Source organism: Salvelinus fontinalis, chromosome 14 (assembly GCF_029448725.1).
Source record: "Salvelinus fontinalis isolate EN_2023a chromosome 14, ASM2944872v1, whole genome shotgun sequence".
Lineage (NCBI taxonomy): Eukaryota > Metazoa > Chordata > Actinopteri > Salmoniformes > Salmonidae > Salvelinus > Salvelinus fontinalis.
Window position 1 is genome coordinate 40,448,123 of NC_074678.1, and position 24,882 is coordinate 40,473,004.

General features: G+C 44.3%; 1 protein-coding gene across 2 annotated transcripts in view; it reads left to right on the forward strand.

Annotated features, from left to right (window-relative positions):
• Window positions 1–24,882, forward strand: part of LOC129810845 (fibrillin-2-like) — an 84,643-nt gene that overhangs the window by 13,447 nt on the left and 46,314 nt on the right. For both annotated transcript variants that reach the window (XM_055861779.1, XM_055861781.1), the window contains exons 5-8: window positions 2,792–2,887; window positions 3,001–3,096; window positions 16,574–16,771; window positions 22,889–23,014. In XM_055861779.1, the coding sequence (XP_055717754.1) occupies window positions 2,792–2,887; window positions 3,001–3,096; window positions 16,574–16,771; window positions 22,889–23,014 (516 nt within the window). The remainder of the gene's footprint in view (window positions 1–2,791; window positions 2,888–3,000; window positions 3,097–16,573; window positions 16,772–22,888; window positions 23,015–24,882) is intronic.

Here is a 24,882-nt window from a genome sequence, read left to right on the forward strand (position 1 = left end):
GAGCTGTGTATAAGAACAGAACAGAACACAGCCATAAAGTCCCTCAGTGTTCCAGCTCCACCACCACTAGTTTACCTCCCGTCAAAAAGAAAACCCCACAGAGATGTGGAGGATGCAGTCCGACTCACAGGGCAGCCACACAGAGGTGCATTGTGGTTCATGTTCTGTGGGACCCCAACCTCCTGCACGTGTGGCATTCTAGGCACCGGTCACAGGAATGTACCATCTCTCCTCATCTGTGGGTGGGGGCAGCTGGTCTAGCCAGTGAGATCATTCCCCCTTCCACCCACTCCATTTCCACCAACCCCCCCATTACAGAGAAAACACATGAACCCCTTCAACCCTAAACGTGCTGTAACACAAAACTTCTGTAAACTAAGTCTACAGCCATGTCTGATGTTCTTCCAACCCCCCCTCGCCCCTCCCTTTGTGACCTATTTAGAATATTTTTTCTGGAACGGATGAGAGACATTCGAAAAATTGACGAATTCTCCCGAGCTCCCGAGCTGAAACGTTTGCATGATTACGTCATGCTAAAATTGTGTCCTCGCTAGTTGTTTTCCCCCTTGCAGTGCATCGAGGTTCGGCGCTGCAATCAGTCAATAGAGTCATTTTTCATGTTTAATTTCCCTGTTGGCCTGAGAGATTAGCCTGAATGCTGTGGGAGTTAAACGATATGGCCCACTGCCCTGGAGCTCTGAGTTGAGCTGAGGTTGAGTCTGGGGAGAAAAGATCGGTCTTCCCCATGCCGTGCAGACCCGTACAGAAACTCATAAACCTCTTGTCCAAAGGCATTCACGCTAATCCATCACTAAGTGTCTGCACGAGACGCTAGCCAGGCCTGGAGTCAGACTGGGCGTTAGCTAGGTTTGCTGTGTACAGTCAGTCAGAATGGTACTACTTGGTCATTTACAGTAACTGGAAGTTCTAGAAAAACTGAATAGGCGAAGAAGGGGTCCAGGAAATCCAGTCATGCTGTATCCCCTCCCCACCTCATGAATCACAGCCTGTAAAGATAGAGAAAGAGAGATGAATGACAGTAATTAAAGATGGCAGCAAGATAGAGAAAGAGAGATGAATGACAGTAATTAAAGATGGCAGCAGCTAGAGAAAGAGAGATGAATTACAGTAATTAAAGATGGCAGCAAGATAGAGAAAGAGAGATAAATTACAGTAATTAAAGATGGTAGCAAGCTAGAGAAAGAGAGATGAATGACAGTAATTAAAGATGGCAGCAAGATAGAGAAAGAGAGATGAATGACAGTAATTAAAGATGGCAGCAAGATAGAGAAAGAGAGATGAATGACAGTAATTAAAGATGGCAGCAAGATAGAGAAAGAGAGATGAATTACAGTAATTAAAGATGGCAGCAAGCTAGAGAAAGAGAGATGAATTACAGTAATTAAAAATGGCAGCAAGATTGAGAAAGAGAGATGAATTACAGTAATTAAAGATGGCAGCAAGCTAGAGAAAGAGAGATGAATGACAGTAATTAAAGATGGCAGCAAGCTAGAGAAAGAGAGATGAATTACAGTAATTAAAAATGGCAGCAAGATTGAGAAAGAGAGATGAATTACAGTAATTAAAGATGGCAGCAAGCTAGAGAAAGAGAGATGAATGACAGTAATTAAAGATGGCAGCAAGCTAGAGAAAGAGAGATGAATGACAGTAATTAAAGATAGAGAGAGAGAGAGGGAGAAGGGTGTTCCGCCTTCCAATCAACGGCTTGCATGGGCATCATGTACCGTTCTACTCAGGCTGAGTAGAAACATAGGCATCTGCCAGAATCAATTACTGTGGAAGTAGTCTCATGAAATGTTCTGCGTTTTTAAGGGAGACTGACTAAGCCCTCTCATTTTACTACTCTGCTATGGGCTGGTCTTTGCTGTAGGCTGGCTGGTCTTTCCTGTAGGCTGGCTGGTCTTTGCTGTAGGCTGGCTGGTCTCTGCTGTAGGCTGGCTGGTCTTTGCTGTAGGCTGGCTGGTCTTTGCTGTAGGCTGGCTGGTCTCTGCTGTAGGCTGGTCTTTGCTGTATGCTGGCTGGTCTCTGCTGTAGGCTGGCTGGTCTCTGCTGTAGGCTGGTTGATCTCTGACAGATATGGTTGGATAGAGCATCTCCCCACTTCCCCCCGAATATACTGAGTGTCTCTGTCTGTCTGTCTGTCTGTCTGTCTGTCTGTCTGTCTGTCTGTCTGTCTGTCTGTCGAAAGCTTGCTGCTTTGAGTTCTAAAAATGCTGCTCCTCCAGGATTGAAGCGTTCAGATCTCAGCACATTCCTATCTATAGGACACAGCTGGCTCAACTTATAGCCTCCACGGTCTGTTTGATTAAACTGGTGCTGGAGTGCGGCCTGGGCCTTGTGTGGCAGTACAGTGCTCAACAATAGACTAATACTATTAGGTCTACACAAATACAGCCCAGACGTCTCTGTTGCAGTCGAGCGCGCTACTAAAATGTAATAGTGAAAGTGAGTGTTGATATAGTTGAGTTAAACTAAAAGGCTGTCATAGCTTAAATACCAGTATGTAAAAGACAGTCAGTACCCAAGTGTCACTACCAGGCATTGGACTAACTGTTAGTCATTGGCACAGGTCTGATACTAGACCTTTTTACACAAATATGGAGTTGAACTGTAATGGTGTTCCAAGTTAAACCGAGCACCTGAGGGGTTGAAGTTCCCTTTGGAGGTCATTGCTTATGTGTGTGTGACCAGCTGGTTGAGTTGAGGTTCTTGGCTAGCAGTAGCAAGTTTTTCCCGGCTGCGTCTGTTGACCCCTGTATGTGTCCCACAGTGCAGAGCTGTAACGTCAGGTGTATGAACGGAGGCAGCTGCCAAGAGGACTCCTGCTCCTGTCAGAAAGGCTACACCGGCAACCACTGTGGACAGCGTGAGTATCTACCTTACTTTGAACACAGCACTCCCCCGGCTATCGTGTGTGTGTGTGTTTCTGTCCAGCTGTATCAGAATCCTAACACACCTCTTCCCCTCTCCTCTCTGTAGCTGTGTGTGAGAATGGTTGCCAGAACGGAGGGCGCTGCATTGGGCCCAACAGATGTGCCTGTGTTTACGGCTTCACTGGCCCGCAGTGCGAGAGAGGTAAGAGCCTTCCCAGTCATCCCACTTCACCCCTACTGTAAACCCATAGGTCTGCTCATAGACGCTTACATTATCAACACAGGACCCTGGTTCATCCCATAAACCCTGTGTCTGCTAATAGACTGTTACATTATCAACACAGGACCCTGGTTCATCCCATAAACCCTGTGTCTGCTCATAGACGGTTACATTATCAACACAGGACTCTGGTTCATCCCATAAACTCTGTGTCTGCTTATAGACGGTTACATGATCAACACAGGACCCTGGTTCATCCCATAAACCCTGTCTGCTCACAGGCTGGATATGTAGAGCTATTCAACGACTCTTGGAGGATAAATTGAAGTTGACAGAGGAATGTTTCTTGATATTTATTGTTCAAAACCAGTGTTTGAAGTGTATATAGGGATGGGCAACTCCAGTGTAGATCAGTGTTTCCCAACTCCGGTCCTCCAGTACCCCCAACAGCACACATTTTAGTTGTCGCCCTGTCAACAAAAACCTGATTCAACTCAGGTGTGCTTGTCAGGGGCGACAACAAAATATGTGCTGTTGGGGGTACTGGAGGACCGGAGTTGGGATACACCGCTGTTGGACTATAACTGAAACACATTGTTTTTTAACACTAAAGAAGCCGCCTATCGACCTCCATCGGTTCTTTGAGAGTTGATGAAAACCTCTAACAGAAAGACACATTATTACAACAGTGCCTGGGACTCTGACAGAGAGACGCCACACAATCATGTGGCGACACAGACTACACCCCACTTTATCACAACACACCAACCAGTGCTGTGGAAGATAGTGAGCCAGGAACTTTAGAGGCTTTGATCTACTGCAAATATGAACTTCATATCAGTCTAGACAGAGTGTGACCGTAGTGTGACTGCATACAGTAAGTACATACATACAGACACAGTGGGGGTCTTTCTCCCTAGACTTAACCATTGACTGTAATCTGGTTGTCTAGTTTTGTGGATAGTGGACTCCCTTCTGTGAAGGCTAAAGCTAAGATGAAGGGTTAGGAAGAGGCAAGAGCCAAGAGGAGGGGCTATGTCTCACTGGGGCTGTATCTCAGTAGGGTCTGGATCAATGCCATTTCAATTCAGTCAATTCTGGAAGTGAGCTGCAATTCCAATTCATGAGTCAAAAGGTCATCAGAGAAAGGGATCTGCGTTTTTCAATTAATTAATTGGATTTCATCTCGTCCCCAAAATGTACCGACAGACTTGTCCCATAGTGTTCACAGACCTAGTGTGGCCTCCAGCTAGACCCAACAGCCCAATGACTCGACCCCTTCCCCTCACCTCTCCCCTGGCCTCCCCTTTCTCCTGGAAAACACAACGGGGGGGGGGGGGGGGGGCTCGCAGAAATCTGGCAATAAAAAATACAGTTCTCGCTCCACAATACGGTTCTCGCTCTAGGAGTGGAGCGAGGGAAGGAGGGAGGGATGGAGGTAGAGGCAGGGGGTAAAAGTAAAAATGGATTCCCCAGCTGTGTACACAGAGCCAGGCGCGGCCAAACATAAACAGTCTTGAGAGAAGGAAGACCACCGGACCCCATCAGCCCTCCAGCAAACCTCCCACCGCCTCAAAGTGTGTGTGTGTGCGCATGCACTTGCGTGTGTGGCGCTAACCCGACTTCCTCACTGTGTCCGTTGAAAATATGACCCGCGTACATCTCTCCGTCAGCCCTTGCCGAAGTCTGGGAGAGGCTGTAAAACTGTCCCTCTATAGCCTCCTCAATCATCCACATCTACCTAAAGAGAGGAGGTGTGCTTTAATTCTCACATAAGCCCAGGGCTTCCTTAACTCAGTGAGAATTGGCATGTCATTATTACCAGAGATTGTACTACCCTGTCCTGTGAAGACGTCCAGCTAGATAAATCTTTGACTCTCCAAGGTTGCAATTAGTGGTTTTTGAAGTGAGGTGTTACGGTAAACCCAAGCCCAGAGGTGATTTGACAGTACATTACAGTTACAGTAGGTGTGGGTGTTTTCCTCTGTCGACTTACTGTCTATGAGTCACAGGGAAAGCTGCTGGTCTAATAGGTTTCTCTGTCAGGGTGAGGCGCAGAGGAGTGTGTGTGTGTGTGTGTGTGTGTGTGTGTGTGTGTGTGTGTGTGTGTGTGTGTGTGTGTGTGTGTGTGTGTGTGTGTGTGTGTGTGTGTGTGTGTGTGTGTGTGTGTGTGTGTGTGTGTGTGTCACTGACAGGCTAGTTAAGCATGAATTACAGTGGAGACTGACAGCCACTCGGGCCCCTCTCTAATCAGCTGAGTTTTCCACCATCCCCAGCCTCCTCCAGCCTGCAGCTGTCCATTCTGCAGCCTGGAGCACCAAGCCCTCTCATTACGAAGCAGCTGTATGAATGCGGCAATGGGGAGTTGTTCTGCTCACGTGTCCAGTGTATCTCGGCCCATTAACCAGGCTCAGGTCCAATAGTGAACAGTATTACTCTTATGGGCCCACACAGTCAGCCCAGTCCAACCCAGCCCAGCCCAGCCCAAACAAAGTGAGAAACCTGGCCCATGATGACGTCAGGACGATGACGAGGGGATGGAAAGAGGGAAGTGTTGCTATTTCTGTCTTCATCATGTAATCTGGCAAAGGCTCCCCCAGTGGAAGGGAAGGGTGTGTCCTCGGGAGAGAAGTGTGTCATTTTTTTCGCTCCATAGAGACCTCATAGAATGGGACATGCTGCCAAAAAGAGAGACCCGGAACTCTGTAATGAGTACAGTACAGTAACTTTACCTCATCGCCATGTTATGCCTTTTATGTGGTTTTAATGACATTGCCATGTTATGCCTTTTATGTGGTTTTAATGACATCGCCATGTTATGCCTTTTATGTGGTTTTAATGACATTGCCATGTTATGCCTTTTATGTGGTTTTAATGACATCGCCATGTTATGCCTTTTATGTGGGTTTAATGACATCGCCATGTTATGCCTTTTATGTGGTTTTAATGACATCGCCATGTTATGCCTTTTATGTGGTTTTAATGACATCGCCATGTTATGTTTTGTGTGTCATTGGAAATGTTAAAAAAAACACGCTGGCTTTTTGCGTCTGCTTTTCATAGTGGCACTACATTTTGGTACTTCTCCCATAAACAACTCAGAAAAGGACCTCATAAATACATTTGTGAGTGGTCCTAAGAGGAACAGTGAAGGGTAGCCTTTGATCTTGTCTGATGGAAAATCAGTTGAGGTCCGAGAAGCGAGAGTCCTCTCAATGTACCAATGGAAATGTCCAGAAATGTCCTATTAATGATACGCGATTTAGTACAGTAGTAGATAAGGAAGCTTCTTTAGTAGTATGTCTACTTTTAGCCTGGGTGCCTGACTGTTTCTGCAATCAGTAATGCCACATGCTACAAACCAGACTGTGACAAGATGACTACAGCAGAAATACACAGGCTACCTTAAGTCAATTTGTTCTGAATTAGAGTAGAAACTGTTGTTAGAATGGACTTGAGATGGGAATAAAATGTATCTGTGCAAAGAAAATGAGTGAAAACAGACCGTAAAACACACTTTTAATGGGTGAGCAAGAACTGTCCTGTGTCTGTACTGTAGCCCTGTGTGTTCACTTGGGTTTCCACAGTCGTGTGTGTTCTGCATAATTATCCACAGTGGTGGTTTCTGCCTCAAAGAATGCTATCTATTAACTTACCAGTCAGGCAACAAAGCTTTCTGGTGCCAAGATTGTTATCCTGCGTTTGAGCTTATCTCCCTCACTTTCCCCTGTGTCTCCCACAATCTCCCACAGTCTCAAAGCAGGGGTTACACAGGGAAGCATTCTAGCGTATCATCACGTTTGGGTGAGTGTCCTGAGGAAGGGTTCAGCCTCTTAGAGCCATTAAACTGAAGGGAAAGTAGATTTAAGGGCTGTTGATAATGCTGTTGATAACAGAAACAGAAACAGCACAGTTTGTGCCAAAATTAGAATAACACACACACCTAGTGTACATACATTTGAGGAGTGTAGCTAGATACACACATACACACCGATGCACGCAAGCTTACGTGAACACACGCACACAGACACACATGCAGTCAGATGTATGCACAAACATACACACACACGGACATAAAGTTAACGTGTGCGCACACACACACACACATACACATACACACACATGCTTGGGATAAGTGGAAAAGCTCCCATCTTGGCTGTGAGATAAAGAGATGACGAGGAGTAGACACGGTCCGTCCTGTTTTGGCGAGTTGTAAATCTCTCAGCTGTATGAGTCTAAGGGCCTCCAGGTCAGGAAACTAAAGCAGAGTCTATGTTTCCTCCTTCACTCACTGAGGAGCCTGACCTCTTTCCAGACCAGCATGAATGACTGCCTTCCCATGTAATCACAACATGTTTCATTGAGTATAATAATATCTTATCTCAACCCTCCTCCATTTGTCCCCATTAGGGTTGCAAAAGGTCTGAAACTTTCCATGGGAAGTTAAGCCCTGGAATGTGGAGTATTTTGCTTAAATCCATCAAAAAAGTTAACTTATAACACTGAACCTTTTTTGTGGGATACACATAAGGCAATTCTAGGTCTTGTGGCATATTTTGGTTAAACTAGCCCCAATTCAATTGAATTGCAACCCTCTGCATGCACAGTGCATTCTTCCATCACATGTACAGCTGATTCTCAATAACTTTTACACTAATGAGATACTATTGAGCCCACACTACTACACTGTCTGAGCCAAGGACTACATGCTTTCTGGTAAGTTTCGATTACAATACTGGGTGGGGTGAATATATTGTATATGACATACATACATTTTTGTTAACTAGTAAATAGTAGCCTACAGTAAAGTGTGTTTAAATCCTTTCTAACTTGTTAACAATTTCTGCTAGTTAGTTTTTGCTACCATGTAAGATTCAGATTGCTTGAGCCTGCTAACTGAGGAGTGTTAATTCACTTGTTTCCAGACATATTTCGTTTTAAAACATTTATCTTACAAAGGAGTTGTTTAATCTAACTGCTTAACTATTTATTTGTACATGGAATTGTATTTGTTGTTTTTTACTAATTCTTTCCTAATCTTTATAGGAAAACTGGAACTATCTGATGTGTGGAGACATTTCACTGCAGCTAATGTAGAAGGAAAAGCTGTGTACATTTGCAAATACTCTGCCAAATCATATGTGAAGATACGGAATCATCTGGCCAAGTGCATAAAGTTCCCTCAGCGCTCACAACAAGCAACCTCTGACAAAAGTCTGTATACTTCTATTCGAGATCAAATCAGACACCTTATCGATAGCAACAGCTCATTGTCCTCCTTGAATCAGAAGTTGTTTTTGACTCAATGGAGGAACATAGTCAGTGAAATCCTGATGAATGTCAGGATGAATGCAGAGTTCAACAGAGTTCAAGTAAATCATAGAGAAAGCAGACTGTATTGCAATCATCTCTGATGGGTGGTTGAATGTTCGTGGGCAAGTAATAATTAACTACATCATCTCCACCCCTCAACCAGTATTCTACAAGACAGACAATGCAGACAGACAATGCTGCGAACATGAAGGCTGCTTGGTCTAAAGTGGAGGGGTCCTACCCTCACATCACACCCAATGGCTGTGCTGCTCATGCATTGAATCTGCTCCTCGACATCATGGCACTGAAAACAATGGACACACTCTACAAGAGAGCCAAGGAAATGGTTAGGTATGTGAAGTGTCATCGAGTTATAGCAGCAATCTACCTCACCAAGCAAAGTGAGAAGAATAAGAGCACCACATTGAAGCTGCCCAGCGACACCTGTTGGGTGGTGTTGTCATAATGTTTGACAGTCTCCTGGAGGGGAATGAGTCACTCCAAGAAATGGCCATATCACAGTCTGCTGACATGGACAGCCCCATCAAGAGGATCTTCCTGGATGATGTATTTTGGGAGAGAGTGGTAAAGCAACCTGAAACCTATAGCACGGATTGAGGGAGACAATGCCATCCTGTCTGATTGTCAGACTCTGCTCGCAGATGTAAGAGAATAAATCTGTACTGCCCTGCCCACTTCACTGTTGCTCCAAGCAAAGGAAACTGCAGTTCTGAAATACATCAAAGCGTGAAGACTTCTGCCTGAAGCCCATACACGCCGCAGCGTACATGTTGGACCCCAAGTATGCTGGGAAGAGCATCCTGTCTGGTGCAGACATCAACAAGGCTTATGGTATCATCACTACCGTGTCTCTCCACTTTGGCCTGGATGAGCGCAAGGTCCTTGGCAGTCTGGCGAAGTACACTTCCAAGCAAGGGCTTTGGGATGGACATGCAATATGGCAATCGTGCCAACATATCTCATCAGCCACCTGGTGGAAGGGTCTTTGTGGATCTGAGGCTTTTTCCCTTGTTACCTCCATTATCCTCCAAATTCCACCAACATCACCCATCTCAGAGCGCAACTGGTCCTTGTTTGGGAACACACACACCAAAGCACGCAACAGGCTGACCAATACAAGAGTTGAAAAATTGGTGGCCATCCGGGAAAATTTGAGGCTTTTTGCGCCTGACAACGAGCCATCCTCAACAAGGTTGGAAAGTGACAGTAAAGATGAGGCCTCAGAGTCTGATGTTCAAGAGGTAGACATTGAGGAGGTCCAGGGAGAAGACAGCCAAAGCTTTAGTTTCTAGACTATCATTTTACAGATGTATGTTGAAAACATTTTTGGGAGATGCGATGGATCATTGGGGATCATTCAATATTCCCTTTCTTTTGTTGTTCTGTTAAATCTTCCCATGTGAAGAGTCAACTCATTTAATTAAAGTTCAATTCGTAACAATTTTATTTAAAGAAATTATATTGGAAGGATTTAATCATTAGCATTTATGTCTACTTATGATAAGGTTTATGTTTCTGTCTCCATATGATATGGTAAATATATCCAATGCAAATAACATCTACATTTAAATGGTATTAATATTATTTTGCATATATTTCCGTGAATTCCCATATATTCCTGTTAATTCCCATATATTCCCGTTAATTTCCACGGAAGGTTTCCACCTCTGAATATTCTGTAAAATGTGCAACCCTAGTCTCTATACATCATCTACGTATCGCTTTGGAATTGGCTGATTTTCTCCCGCTTTCCCTTGGTTTCCACCGACCGTTGACATAAGAAGGCATGTCGGCGTTCCTTCCCTCTTCCCTGTGATCGTGCAGCTTGACGTCGGGAGTGTTTCCCAAACAACTTGGCCGGCTTTCCAGACTGGATTACCATCCCTTTTCTCACCTGCCAGATTGTCCCATTCCCATCTCCTCTCATCAGAGGCTTTCTCTCAGGCAGGAAAAGGGGAATAGGGAAAGATCACGTTTGACCCCATTACAGATGTTGAGCTGATGGGCTGGACAGATCTTATATAGGTGAGAGTCCATAATGTGACCTCATTAACCCAACTGGGATGGGTTACACTTAGCCAGCACATCTTGGCAGATGTTTAGTACTTTGGCCTTGCTTCTAATGTAACAGATATGCAATGCATTCCTATGAGGAGGCTGTCTTAACTTATTAGGTAGCCTTTGCTGAGTTTTGAAAGGCCAAGAATTTGATTTCTAGTGATCTGTGCTTCGTCGTTGGGTGCATGTGGAGGAAACTGAAAATACCTGGAAAGGAGACAGATGGTGGTGAAAGGCAGGATACAGGAGAGGAGGGAGGGATCCGGCGAATAGTTTGGATCTATAGAGCAATTTTAACTGTAATTAGACCAAATTGCTTCCGAATGTTGTCGACTTCGGCCCAGCCAGTACCTCAGTTCCTTATACCCCATTCCCATTTCTAACTCTTCTGGCGCTGGATTGTTCATGTTCCCTGGTCATGGTCAACATACACACACACACACACACACTGCTTTGCCTGTCTGTCTGGTTCTGAGTCAGTCGGGTCTTGTGGCGCTGAGACATAGACACCCTGGCAAGGCGATTGTTATTGAGTCCATTAAAAGAGTGAGCGCTCGGAGCGCTCCAGTCTTTTGTTTGGCCTAGCTTGGCGGCCGACCTACGGTGTGTTTTCCTTCAGTTGTATGCACACATAGACAGGGCTCTGCTGAACTTGGCTAGAGCCTCAAGCAGTCGTCTAGCGCTGCTTCTGAAAGGTTTGGCCATGGGAGCGCCCAGACGCCTCCTCACTTTGAGGGTCTCACTGCTGATCAAAGGAATGGCAGCTCAATCGCCAGCTCTCTTCTCTCTTTTTTTTTCTCTTTCTTTCTTTAAATGGCACCCTTCCATGTCATCTCATACCTTTTGCATGAACAACTTTCCTATAGCGCTCCATAAAGGTCCTGTTCATGCTCCTCGCTCACTTCCACAACTTAGTTTTACTGAAATTGTTCCGATGTATGATTAAATCAAAACCAGATGAAAGCATGATGGACATAAAGCATTGGACCTTATGAGTCCAACATTAGTGTGAGTATTATAGTATTATGATTTACATGAGTTTTTAATGCAGAGTTGACTGGTAGAAGAGCAGGGTGTATGGAGGGTTTAGTTTGTTAGTTAGTGGGGGGTTGTGGATGTGGCCCAGAGTGATTCAGAGTTCCAGATGGACACATCTGGACCAGAGGTTGTTCCTTCCTGGTCCCGACCAGGCCAGATTAATCAAGCCCAGATGTGCGTGACTGTTATCGCCACAGTGGGTCTCTGCCGCTCGGATGGGGACTCGCATTCCCGGCCTCAAATTGTCCAGGCCAGATTGTCAGGTCATGGGTATGAGTGAGAGGGGACAGTAAGAGCCTGCTGGTATCTGTCTCAATCCCTCTTTCTCGTTCTCTCTCTCTTTCTCTCTCTCTGCTGGGTTTGACCTACTTCCCCTCTGTCTATGTCGTGTTCACTCATTCTCTGTCTGGCTGTGATTTAATTTTCATTTAACTGCACCAGGAAGTAATAAGAGCAGCGCTACCACAACAAAGCTGACTCATCTATCTGTACATCTCCTTTAGAACTCAAGAGGGTCAAGTTAAACCACTTCTCCAGGGTTTATGTTACATTCCTCCTGACAGCCCCTCTCAGACCATGTATTTTATTTTAATTCCGACCCTCCATCTACAGTACCTCTAATGAATGCTGTATTAACTTTGGCACCACTACTGTAGTTAATAAGGCCTTTCCATCATTAGGCCTGTTTGAGTTTTATTATGTGCGATTGAATGGACATCATATTGCTCAAATGGTTTCAGCATGAGGTCATTGTGTTTGACTCGTGAAGTGTGGTTAACAAAATTATGTTGCCTGGTTGTTCCTGGTGAGCAGCGCAGCAAGGTGGCCATTGAAGTACGAGGACATTGTATTCTCATTACTTTGTTTCCACACAAAGTGACACACTCTATCTTTTTTTAGTTCATATTTTCAGTAGTTTTTTAGGGGGCAGATTTAATATTGCAGATAGATTGTGGCTTCTATCAATGTAATTGTCTGCATCATTTCCAATACTCCATAAACAGTACTGTGCAAAAGTTTTAGGCAGGTGTGAATAAATGCTGTAAAGTAAGAAAGCTTTCAAAAATAGACATGCTAATAGATTATATTTATCAATTAACTAAATGCAAAGTGAGTGAACAAAAATCTAAATCAAATCAATATTTGGTGTGACCACCCTTTGCCTTCTAAACAGCATCAATTCTTGTAGATACACTTGCACACAGTTTTTGAAGGAACTCGGCAGGTAGGTTTGCCCAAACATCTTGGATAACCAACCACAGTTCTTCTGTGGATTTAGGAAACCTTGGATGCTTCTCTCTCTTCATGTAATCCCAGACAGACTCGATGATGTTGAGATCAGGGCTCTGTGGGGGCCATACCATCACTTCCAGGACACCTTGTCCTTCTTTACGCTGAAGATAGTTCTTAATGACTTTCGCTGTATGTTTGGGGTTGTTGTCATGCTGCAGAATACATTTAGGGCCAATCGGATGCCTCCCTGATGGTATTGCATGATGGATAAGTATCTGCCTGTACTTCTCAGCATTGAGGAGACCATTCATTCTGACCAAATCCCCAACTCCATTTGCAGAAATGCAGCCCCAAACTTGCAAGGAACCTCCACCATGCTTCACTGTTGCCTGCAGACACTGCAAACTGCCTTCTGCTACAGCCAAACATTTCCCGTTTTTACTCGTCAGTCCAGAGCACCTGCTGCCATTTTTCTGCACCCCAGTTCCTGTGTTTTCGTGCATAGTTTAATCGCTTGGCCTTGTTTCCACGTCGGAGGTATGGCCTTTTGGCCACAAGTCTTACATGAAGGCCACTTTGACCAGACTTCTCCGGACAGTAGATGGGTGTAGCAGAGTCTCACTGTTTTCTGCCAATTCTGAGCTGATGGCACTGCTGGACATCTTCCAATTGCGAAGGGAAGTAAGCATCATCTGCTGCAGTACGTTTCCTTGGCCGACCACTACGTCTACGGTCCTCAACGTTGCCCGTTTCTTTGTGCTTCTTCAAAGGAACTTGGACAGCACATCTGGAAACCCTGTCTGCCTTGAAATTTCTGCCTGGGAGAGACCTTGCTGATGCAGTATAGAAATGTCATCTGGTCTGATGAAACAAAATAGAACTGTTTGGCCATAATGGCCATCTTTATGTTTGGAGGAAAAAGGGAGAGGCTTGCAAGCGTGGGAGTGCTTTGCTGCAGGAGGGACTGGTGCACCTCACAAAATAGATGGCATCATGAGGAAGGGAAATTATGTGGATATATTGAAGCAACATCTCAAGACATCAGTCAGGAAGTTAAAGCTTGGTTGGAATTGGGTCTTCCAACTGGACAATGACCCCAAGCATATTTCCAAAGTTGTGACTTTGCTATCTTAAGGATAGCAAAGTCAAGGTATTGGAGTGGCCATCACAAAGCCCTGACCTCAATCCTATAGAAAATGTGTGGGCAGAACTTAAAAAGCGTGTGCGAGCAAGGAGGCCTACAAAACTGACACAGTTACACCAGCTCTGTCAGGGGGAATGGGCCAAAATTCACCCAACTTATTGTGAGAAGCTTGTGGAAGGTTTCCTGAAACGTTTGACCCAAGTTAAACAATTTAAAGGCAACGCTACCAAATACTAATTGAGTGTATGTAAACTTCTGACCCACTGGGAATGTGATGAAAGAAATTAAAGCTGAAATAAATAATTCTCTCTACTATTATTCTGACATTTAACATTCTTAAAATAAAGTGGTTACTAATTGACCTTAGACAGGGATTTTTTACTAGGATTAAATGTCAGGAATTGTGAAAAACTCAGTTTAAATGTATTTGGCTAAGGTGTATGTGAACTTCCGACTTCAACTGTATATCCAGTTTTACTGGCTCGTAACCAAATGTTCTATTTTGTTCGTTTTTTGCATTGTTTGTAACTCATTTTGAAATATTGCTGCTACCGTCTCTTATGACCGAAAAGAGCTTCTGGACATCAGAACAGCGATCACTCACCTCGAACTGGACAAATATATATATATATTTTTGAGTCTGACGCAAAGGATATACTGCTTTGTTGAGACAAGGCCCAAATCCCTGTCTTCCTCGTGAAGAAAAGGGATAAAAGGGGCGGGGTGCCGACGAGTTGGTAAACCACCACTACCCTCCGTATTATTGGCCAATGAGCAATCATTGGAAAACAAACTGGACGATCTACGATTAAGACTATCCTACCAACGGGACATTAAAAACTGTAATATCTTATCGTTCACGAGATGTGGCTAAACGACGACGCAGATCATATGGAGCTGGCTGGCTTCTCCATGCATCGGCAGGACAGAGCAGCTACATCTGGTAAGACAAGGGGCTGGGCTGTGTGTCTATTTATCAGTAACTGCTGGTGCGCGATGTCTAATCTTAAAGAAGTCTCGAGATCCTGGACTTCCTGACGGGCCGTCCCCAGGTGGTAAGGGTAGGCAACAACACGTCTGTCACGCTGATCCTCAACACTGGCGCCCCTCAGGGGTGTGTGCTTAGTCCCCTCCTGTACTCCCTGTTCACCCATGACTGCTTGGCCAAGCACAACTCCAACACCATCATTACGTTTGCTAATGACACAACAGTGGTAGGCCTGATCACCGACAACGATGAGACAGCCTAGAGGGAGGAGGTCAGAGACCTGGCAGTGTGGTGCCAGGACAACAGCCGCTCCCTCTATGTAACATCGACGGGGCTGAAGTGGAGCGGGTCGAGATTTTCAAGTTCCTTGGTGCCAACGAACTATCATGGTCCAAACACACCAAGACAGTTGTGAAGAGGGCACGACAACACCTTTCCTCCTCAGGAGACTGAAAAGATTTGGCATGTTTCCCCAGATCCTCAAAAAGTTCTACAGCTGCACCATCGAGAGCATCCTGACCGGTTGCATCACCGCCTGGTATGGCAACTGCTCGGCCTTTGACCACAAGGCACTACAGAGGGAAGTGCGTACGGTCCAGTGCATCACTGAAGCAAAGCTTCCTGACATCCAGGACCTATATACTAGGCTGTGTCAGAGGAAGACCCAAAAAATGGTCAAAGACTCTAGTCACCCAAGTCACCGCACAGCAAGCGGTACCGGAGCACCAAGTCTAGTACCAAAAAGCTCCTAAGCAGCTTCTAACCCCAAGCCATAAGACTGTTTTTACACTACTGTTACTTGCAGTTTATTATCTATGCATAGTCATTTTACAAATAACCTTGACGAATGGGTACCCCAGCACATTGACTCGGTACCGGTACCCCATGTGTATTGCTCATTACTGTTATGTAATTTTCTTGTGTTACTTTTTTATTTGATTTGATTTTTCAATTTTATTTTATTTGGTAAATATTTTCTTGACTTTATTTCTTGAACTGCATTGTTTGTTAAGGGCTTGTAAGTAAGCATTTCACGGTAAGGTATTCGGCACATGTGACAAATACAATTTGATTTGATTTGATTTCTATTCACTATAATGGTGGTATACTGTTTTCTGCTAACAATGCCTGCAGTACGGCGGTCGGCATTGAACTGCCGCGGCTTCACTGAGAGGGGGCAGTTGTTCTCCCCTGGTCTGGACCAAGAATATTTGTCATGAGAAGATCGTTATTGATGGGAACCAGTACTAAATGGGTTTCCCCATTATATAGTTATCCCATTACACCAGTGAATAGGGGAACGCACTGTTCAGCACATTTCCAGATAAATGTCTCTAACCAGGAATGTGCAGCAGCATTTAGTCCAAAGGGTTAAAGACTTGGGAGGTCTGTCTCCCAGGTGTGCAAGGTGTGCATGACATATTGCAGCATTTAACGCCAACTAAATTGTGTTCTTCTGGGGTATATTTATATTTATTTTAATAATACTTCAAATTCAATGAAATGTAGCTAGCAGAAGTGTGAAATAGTCTTGGCTTTAGATGTATTTTTCCACACTACCTTTCAGTTATACAGAACATTCAGAGGGGGATTTTAAGGAAGTGGGATAAATAAATGGCTGCCAAAATGGCTGACTTTTGTTCTCTCTCCTTCTCCCCCTCCAGACTACCGGACCGGGCCCTGCTTCACGCAGGTCAACAACCAGATGTGCCAGGGCCAGCTGAGTGGCATCGTGTGCACCAAGACATTGTGCTGTGCCACCATCGGACGGGCATGGGGACACCCCTGTGAGATGTGCCCCGCCCAGCCTCACCCCTGTCGCCGAGGCTTCATCCCCAACATCCGCAGCGGCGCGTGCCAGGGTAAGACACACACACACACACACACACACACACACACGTTTACACTCACATATAAACACACCTGTATGATCTTCAGTCTAATAAACTCTACAAGTGAGTCACACACACACACACCATCCTCATCACGAACACTGTAACCAACTTAATTCACTTAATTTACTAGTAACTTAATCTGTCACCATCAGCAACATCTTCAATAAAATCATGTTTCATGTAAACGTCAACGTAACAGTCACCTTCCTTATCTCTGATACTGTCACCAAACTCCTGCAGCCTGCAACCACCACCCACACAGAGAAACCAAAACACACATACACACACACAGAGCAGAGCAGAGATACACATCAAAGCCCAAGAGAAAGAGAGGGAGAGTACGAGAGAGAAACAGTTCTAATTTCATCGCCTCATGAACCGAGTTTCACCTTGCTTCATCAACATTGCAGCAGCGGTCCCAGACCAGTGTCTGTGTAAATACAGGCTGTCCGCTCTCTGTCTCTGTCTCTGTCTCTGTGTCTGTGTCTGTGTCTGGCCCCTCCTATCCTCCACACTAGGCTCCCTAATGACCAACCAGACTAAGCAGTGAGGCTGGATCAATAGATGACACACATGTAAATGTTGTGTCCCCTCTTAGGTAAACGCAGCATCTCACCCCTCTGCAATGTTCAAACGGCCCTCCATGGACTGGAGCCTCTTCCTCTCTGTGGATATTAAAATGAGAGATGTCTAGCCAACACCCTTGTGTTGAGATAATGTGTTGCCTTTTTTAAATGTTTTTCACTAAGTCTCAAAGGGGGGCACTTACCTCATTCACATTAATGTGCAGGACTAGGAGCCACCTGGGTGAAACAGGACACTCCCCTTTATTGTCAGAAAGCAGGTGCACATGGCCTCTAAAGTTCCTGTTGAGTGTTGACACATTCTCAGTAAGGTGCGGTGAAAGCCAAATTGAATATGAAAGCTTTTTGCACTCAGTCTAATGAAAAATAGCTGGAAAGAACTGAACAACTGAAGAAATACGACTCTAAGACAGCATTAAACATTCACTCCTCACTCTGCACATTGGAATTACCAATGTGACTGACGGAGTGCCTTAAAGGGGCAATCTGTGACTTCTTTTTCTGCTGTGGCCACAGGACAAAAAGCAAGGAAATTGATGCTCAAACAAAATCAACTACAGATTGTGACTTTGAGACTCACATTTAAAAACCAAAGTACTTTATTATCCAAAGCTGCATCAATATAATACACTGTCTTACATTCAACTCTAAGTCAACCCATTCATCAAGTCAAATCAAAATAAAAGGTATGTGTCACATGCTTTGTAAACAACAGGTGTAGACACACAGTGAAATGCTTACTTACGGGTTACGAGTTGAAGATAAAGATAAAAAATAGAAATAGTGACACGAGGAATAAATACACAGTGAATAAGGAATAACAATAACGAGTAAAAATAACATGGCTATATATAGGAAGTACCAGTATCTAGTCGATGTGCAGGAGTACGGGGTAATTGAGATAGCTATGTACATATATGTAGGGTTAAAGCTGTTAAAGTGACTAGGCAACAGGATAGACAGTAGTAGCAGTGTATGTGGTGAGTGTAAATGTGTGTGTGTGTGTGTGTGGGGGGGGGGGGGGGGGGGGGGGTATATGAAAAGTCACATTCTTTCACAGGGCCTCTATCAATCTGCCTCTATATATACAGTACCAATCAAGCGTTTGGACACACCTACTCATTCAAGGGCTTTTCTTTATTTTTACTATTTTCTACATTGTAGAATAATAGGGAAGACATCAAAACGATGAAATAACACATATGGAATCATGTAGTAACCAAAAAAGTGTTGAACAAATCAAATATATTATAGATTTAGATTCTTCAAAGTAGCCACCCTTTGCCTTGATGACAGCTTTGCACACTTAAAAAAAGGGTAGGCAAAAGGCAGGTCGGGGACAGGCGAGAGTTCATAAACCAGGTCAGAGTCCAAACGGTACAAAGGGATAGGCAGGCTCGAGGTCAGAACAGGCAGAGTGGTCAGGCAGGCAGATTCGACGTCGGGACAGGAAGGGTCAAAACCAGGAGGGCTAGGAAAAAACAGAGACTGGGAAAAATAGGACCTAGGCGAAACGCTGGTTGACTTGGCAAAACCAGACGAACTGGCACAGCGAGACAGAAAACACAGGGATAAATACACCGGACTAATGGAAACAGGTGACACCTGGAGGTGGGTGGAGACAATCACAAAGACCGGTGAAACAGATCAGGGCGTGACAGTTACCTCTGCTGCAGAGGATACGTTCATTAGAGTTAACTGCACCTCAGATTGCATCCCAAATAAATGCTTCATAGAGTTCAAGTAACAGACACATCTCAACATCAACTGTTCAGAGGAGACTGTGTGAATCAGGCCTTCATGGTCGAATTGCTGCAAAGAAACCACTACTAAAGGACACCAATAAGAAGAAGAGACTTGCTTGGGCCAAGAAACACGAGCAATGGACATTAGACTGGTGGAAATCTGTCCAAACTTGAGATTTTTGGCTTCAGCTGCAGTGTCTTTGTGAGACGCAGAGTAGGTGAACGGATGATTTCCGCATTTGTGGTTCCCACCATGAAGCATGGAGGAGGAAGTGTGATGGTGTGGGGGTGTTTTGCTGGTGACTGTCGGTGACTGTCGGTGATTAATTTAGAATTCAAGTCAGACTTAACCAGCATGGTGCAACGATATGCCATCCCATCTGGTTTGCACTTAGTGGTACTATAATTTGTTTTTCAACAGGACAATGACCCAAAACACACCTCCAGGCTGTGTAAAGGCTATTTGACCAAGAAGGAGAGTGATGGAGTGCTGCATCAGATGACCTGGCCTCCACAATCACCTGACCTCAACCCAATTCAGATGGTTTGGGATGAGTTGGAAAAGGAAAAGCAGCCAACAAGTGCTCAGCATATGTGGGAACTCCTTCAAGACTGTTGGAAAAGCATTCTTCATGAAGCTGGTTGAGAGAATGCCAAGCGTGTGCAAAGCTGTCATCAAGGCAAAGGGTGGCTACTTTGAAGAATCTAAAATATATTTTGATTTGTTTAACACTTTTTTGGCTACTACTTGATTCCATATGTGGTATTTCATCGTTTTGATGTCTTCACTATTATTCTACAATGTAGAAAATAGTACAAATAAGGAAAACCCTTTAATGAGTACATGTGTCCAAACTTTTGACTGGTCGCCAAAAAGCCCCTGAGCAATGTCCTGTTGGAGCCAGTTCAAAGCACACATGCACATGAATCCCAATGTAAGGATAGCATTCCAGGCGTCATGGATTTGGATGGTCCTCAACACGTGAGCACATTTTCAGGCTTTGTTAAAAGGGAACAGAGGTGAAATATATTCTCATGATTAGAAACAGGCTGGGTGTGTGTGAGAGAGAGAGAGAGGGCGGTGTTAATCTTGGCTGCTTGGCTGGGTACTGGCAAGGCGTGCCAACTTCCCTCTCACAGAGCTGGGTGATCAGGTGTGTGTGTCTGGACGTCTGTGTGTTTCTTTGGGAAGATCTCAATTAGAGGTCGACCGATTAATCGGAATGGCTGATTAATAGGGCCGATATCAAGTTTTCATAACAATCCGGAATCTGTATTTTTGGACACCGATTTGGCCGATTTTTTTTTATATATATATTTTTTTACACCTTTATTTAACTAGGCAAGTCAGTTAAGAACACATTCTAATTTTCAATGATGGCCTAGGAACGGTGGGTTAACTGCCTTGTTTAGGGGCAGAACGACAGATTTTTACCTTGTCAGCTCGGGGATTCAATCTTGCAACCGTACAGTTAACTAGTCCAACGCTCTAACCACCTGCCTTATATTGCACTCCACAAGGAGCCTGCCTGTTACACAAATGCAGTAAGAAGCCAAGGTAAGTTGCTAGCTAGCATTAAACTTATCTTATAAAAAACAATCAATCAATCATAATCACTAGTTAACTACACATGGTTGATGATATTACTAGTTTATCTAGCGTGTCCTGCGTTGCATATAATCGATGCAGTGTGCATTCGTGAAAAGGACTGTCGTTGCTCCAACGTGTACCTAACCATAAACATCAATGCCTTTCTTAAAATCAATACACAAGTATATATTTTTAAACCTGCATATTTAGTTAATATTGCCTGCTAACATGAATTTCTTTTAACTAGGGAAATTGTGTCACTTCTCTTGCAACAGAGTCAGGGTATATGCAGCAGTTTGGGCCCCTGGCTCGTTGCGAACTGTGTGAAGACTATTTCTTCCTAACAAAGACAGCCAACTTCGCCAAACGGGGGATGATTTAACAAAAGCGCATTTGCGAAAAAGCACAATCGTTGCACGACTGTACCTAACCATAAACATCGATGCCTTTCTTAAAATCAATACAAAGAAGTATATATTTTTAAACCTGCATATTTAGCTAAAAGAAATCCAGGTTAGCAGGCAATATTAACCAGGTGAAATTGTGTCACTTCTCTTGCGTTCATTGCATGCAGAGTCAGGGTATATGCAATTGTCATTATTACTAATAAAATAAAAAAATTGGTCGATTAATCGGTATCGTCTTTTTTGGTCCTCCAATTATCGGTATCGGCGTTGAAAAATCATAATCGGTCGACCTCTAATCTCAATTGCATACTCATCACGTCCTTTCTCCTCGTCTCTTTCTCTTAACCCATTGGAGGAAAAGGTCAGAGCGGAGGGAACTCTGTCTATTTCATCCAATGGGTTTTGAGAATGAGATGAGGATGCGAGGAGTATGCAATTGAGATTCTACACTTGACTATATTTTCATACCATCCAGACAAATACCAGTCTCAGCACACATTCACACGCTCGGACCAGACGAACCCCCTGTAGGCACGCTAACGATCTGAGGGATCTGAGTCAATGTGTTTCCAGTGAAGCTGACGAAACACCAACACCTCTCTCTTGCCAGCATGGCCAGACTGTGAGCTAATGAAGTGTAAATGTGTGAAGAGGGGAAGAGCAAAGATTATGGATATACTAACAAGATACATGTCTCTCCGCCCTAACAATGGCTGTCGTTGTGCACAAAGAGGCACAGCAGGCTGTCAACCTCCCGCCTATCCTTTCTTTGATTGGTGAATACATCTAATTATTTTAATACTTTTTTTGAATATTTGATGGGGGTTGTTGAAGTCAACCGCCTGTATTCAATGGAGAGATGCTATGCTACTAGCCTCATGCAATGAATATGCATATGCTATATGAAGTGTTTTTTCTCAAAGTTGCGGGAATGTCGTTGGTCCTACTTATATCAGCATTGCGCAACTTCGATTCAATCAAATAAATATACCTCACATAGAAAATAAGCCATGCATTTTTGTTGTTGACCAAATTTAACACTCATTGACCTCCACACAACAAGTCCAAGTCACCTGGTGGAGGGAGACAGATTTTCCGCCGAGTTGGCCTCTCTCTTTACCTCTTACTCTCTGGGAAGAGGGAGGAAGATGAGGTGATAAACGACTCCTCCCTCTCTTTAACAACTCTAAAGAAGACATGTCATGCTTCCTGGTTACTGTGTTCACTGTCCAATCAGAGCCCCACGCCCACAGCTCCATCCTAGTTACTCATGGCATGATGGGGAAATATACATGAACCCACTCACTCCTCAAACAAGTGCTGCAGTCTGGAATCATCTTGGTTCCTAGGTGGCAGTGCCAAGATATCCTCTGTTCTTTCCTGCTTCGCCCCTTTGAACAGGTTTTAATACGGGACTGAAAGCGCAGGATTTTTTTTATATTTTAGCAATACGTCTTCTCATGATTGATTATTGTACTGTAATGTAATGTATGCGCCCAGCCTACTTCACTTTAAAGGCTAAGGTGCTGTAAATCACAGAGTGTAAAATCCAAATTCATTCACACACATTTATAGACTCCATCTGATTCAAGGTTAGTGGGCAGCAAAGCTTTGGGAGATTCTTAGCTCATTAAGAGTAAACAGAGTATTTAAAATGCATCTCTTAAAGCAACGCCTGTTAAGTGCTGCTTATTTGTGCTGATGGTCTACATTCTCTCTCTCTCTCTCCCTCCTTTCGCCCTCTTTTCCCCCTGTAGATGTGGATGAGTGTCAGGCCATCCCGGGGCTGTGTGCAGGAGGTAATTGCATCAACACAGTGGGCTCCTATGAGTGTAAATGTCCTGCGGGCCACCGCCAGAGTGACACCAGCCACAAGTGTGAAGGTGAGTCACACACACAGTCCACAGACCCTCTGTGGTGATATTACATTATGCACCTTTTATAACAAATAGGAATGTATAACAATGAGTTTGTGTAATGGAAAACATATTGGCAGTGAATTAAGGTAGGCTTAGCTAAGTTAACTCAATGCCTCAGTTAAGAATTTGATTTTGAATTGCGAGCGTAGATCCATTGTTTAGTTTTTTTTGCCAGGGTTTTGTTAGCAGTTTTTTTTAGTACTGTGGCTATTGGCTTCTGTGGTTATCAAGTCTCTGGTATGGAAACGTACACACGCATAAGGAAGGAAGAAAGGGTGCATGTGAAGAGGATTTGAACGGCGCCTGGGTGTCCAGTGACAGCTATAGAGCGAGAGAGAGCTCAGCTGTTAGACATCAGTAGACCCTGAGGGTTAATGAAGGGTTGGAAACACTCATATACCCGGAGGAGCCTCTAATTAGCTGGTCATGTGATGAGGGAAGGATTCACACACACATACACACTCTCTCGTTCTCACACACAGAGACATGCATGCTTTCATGCACTCCCACAGACACACACACAGACACTGCTGTCCTATCACAGTCCCACTGAAATAGGATTGTGCTGCAGCAGCCCTATGGTGCTAGAGGCCTGTTGGTTGGACTAGCAGGAGAGGTGTCCTGTGCCCTGTAGTCTTTGAAGCCTGGTGGGATGAGAGGCAGCGAATGGGCATGGAGGTCCTCGGAGGTTAACTAATTACAGAACAATTGGAGACAGTAGTGGATCAGCCCCAGGCCTGAGGCTCCATCGCTGGGCTTCGTTTGGGCCAAGGTGAGGGCTGGATGGTGGATGCATTTAGGTAACATTGTTTTAGAGCTTAATTGGGGCAGAGTCCGTTTTTAGTCTCAAAACATCAAGTATTTAATTAAAGGGTAAAGAATACAAAGTTGAACCATCCATAACTATAAATACCCAGATACCTCAAATAGCCCAGCTCTGAGATTGAGAGATTCAAGCCCCATTTTGTTCACTTATGACATCACAGACAACCATCAGTATTCCAAAGGAAAATGGGTTTCAAAATGCCCTCCAAGTTTATGCACAAACATGGCATCATATTCTAGTGGAGCCAGCCTTGGAGCTGTTAACATGTCTGGGAGGTAGCTCTTCTTTGCCAAAGCAACCTACCTGATTTCATAGCTCCTTTCGCTCCAGTCGTGTTGTCTCTCCTTCTTTTTTTGCCCCCCATTTTCCTTCCATAAATACAGTCTACTGGCACAGGGCCAGCTGTTAGCGCTAGCACAAAGAAACACTTACAGAGCAGAGATGACTTCAGCGTTATATACACGGACCTCCCCATAGCGTCTGACACTTGTAGACCCACACTCACTATACACACTACACATACTATACATACAGACACACTCTTACACACACACACAGACGCACGCGCACACACACACACACCTGTACTATACAGAGATACACACATACTGACACACTCAATCTATTTAGACATACACACACACACATACTATACATACAGACACACTCTTACACATACACAGACGCACGTGCACGCGCACACACACACACACACACACACACACACCTGTACTATACAGAGATACACACATACTGACACACTCAACCTATTTAGACATATACACACATACTATACACACATACACACACACACACACACACACACACACACACACACACACACACACACACACACACACACACACACACATATACACAATGCATACATACTTTCTCTCACACACAAACACAGTCTCACAACACACACTTTGATGATTGAACAGTGGTCATTTATCCAGGTGGCAGACATTTCCCTAAACACACACAGCACTCCATGTCTGAGCTG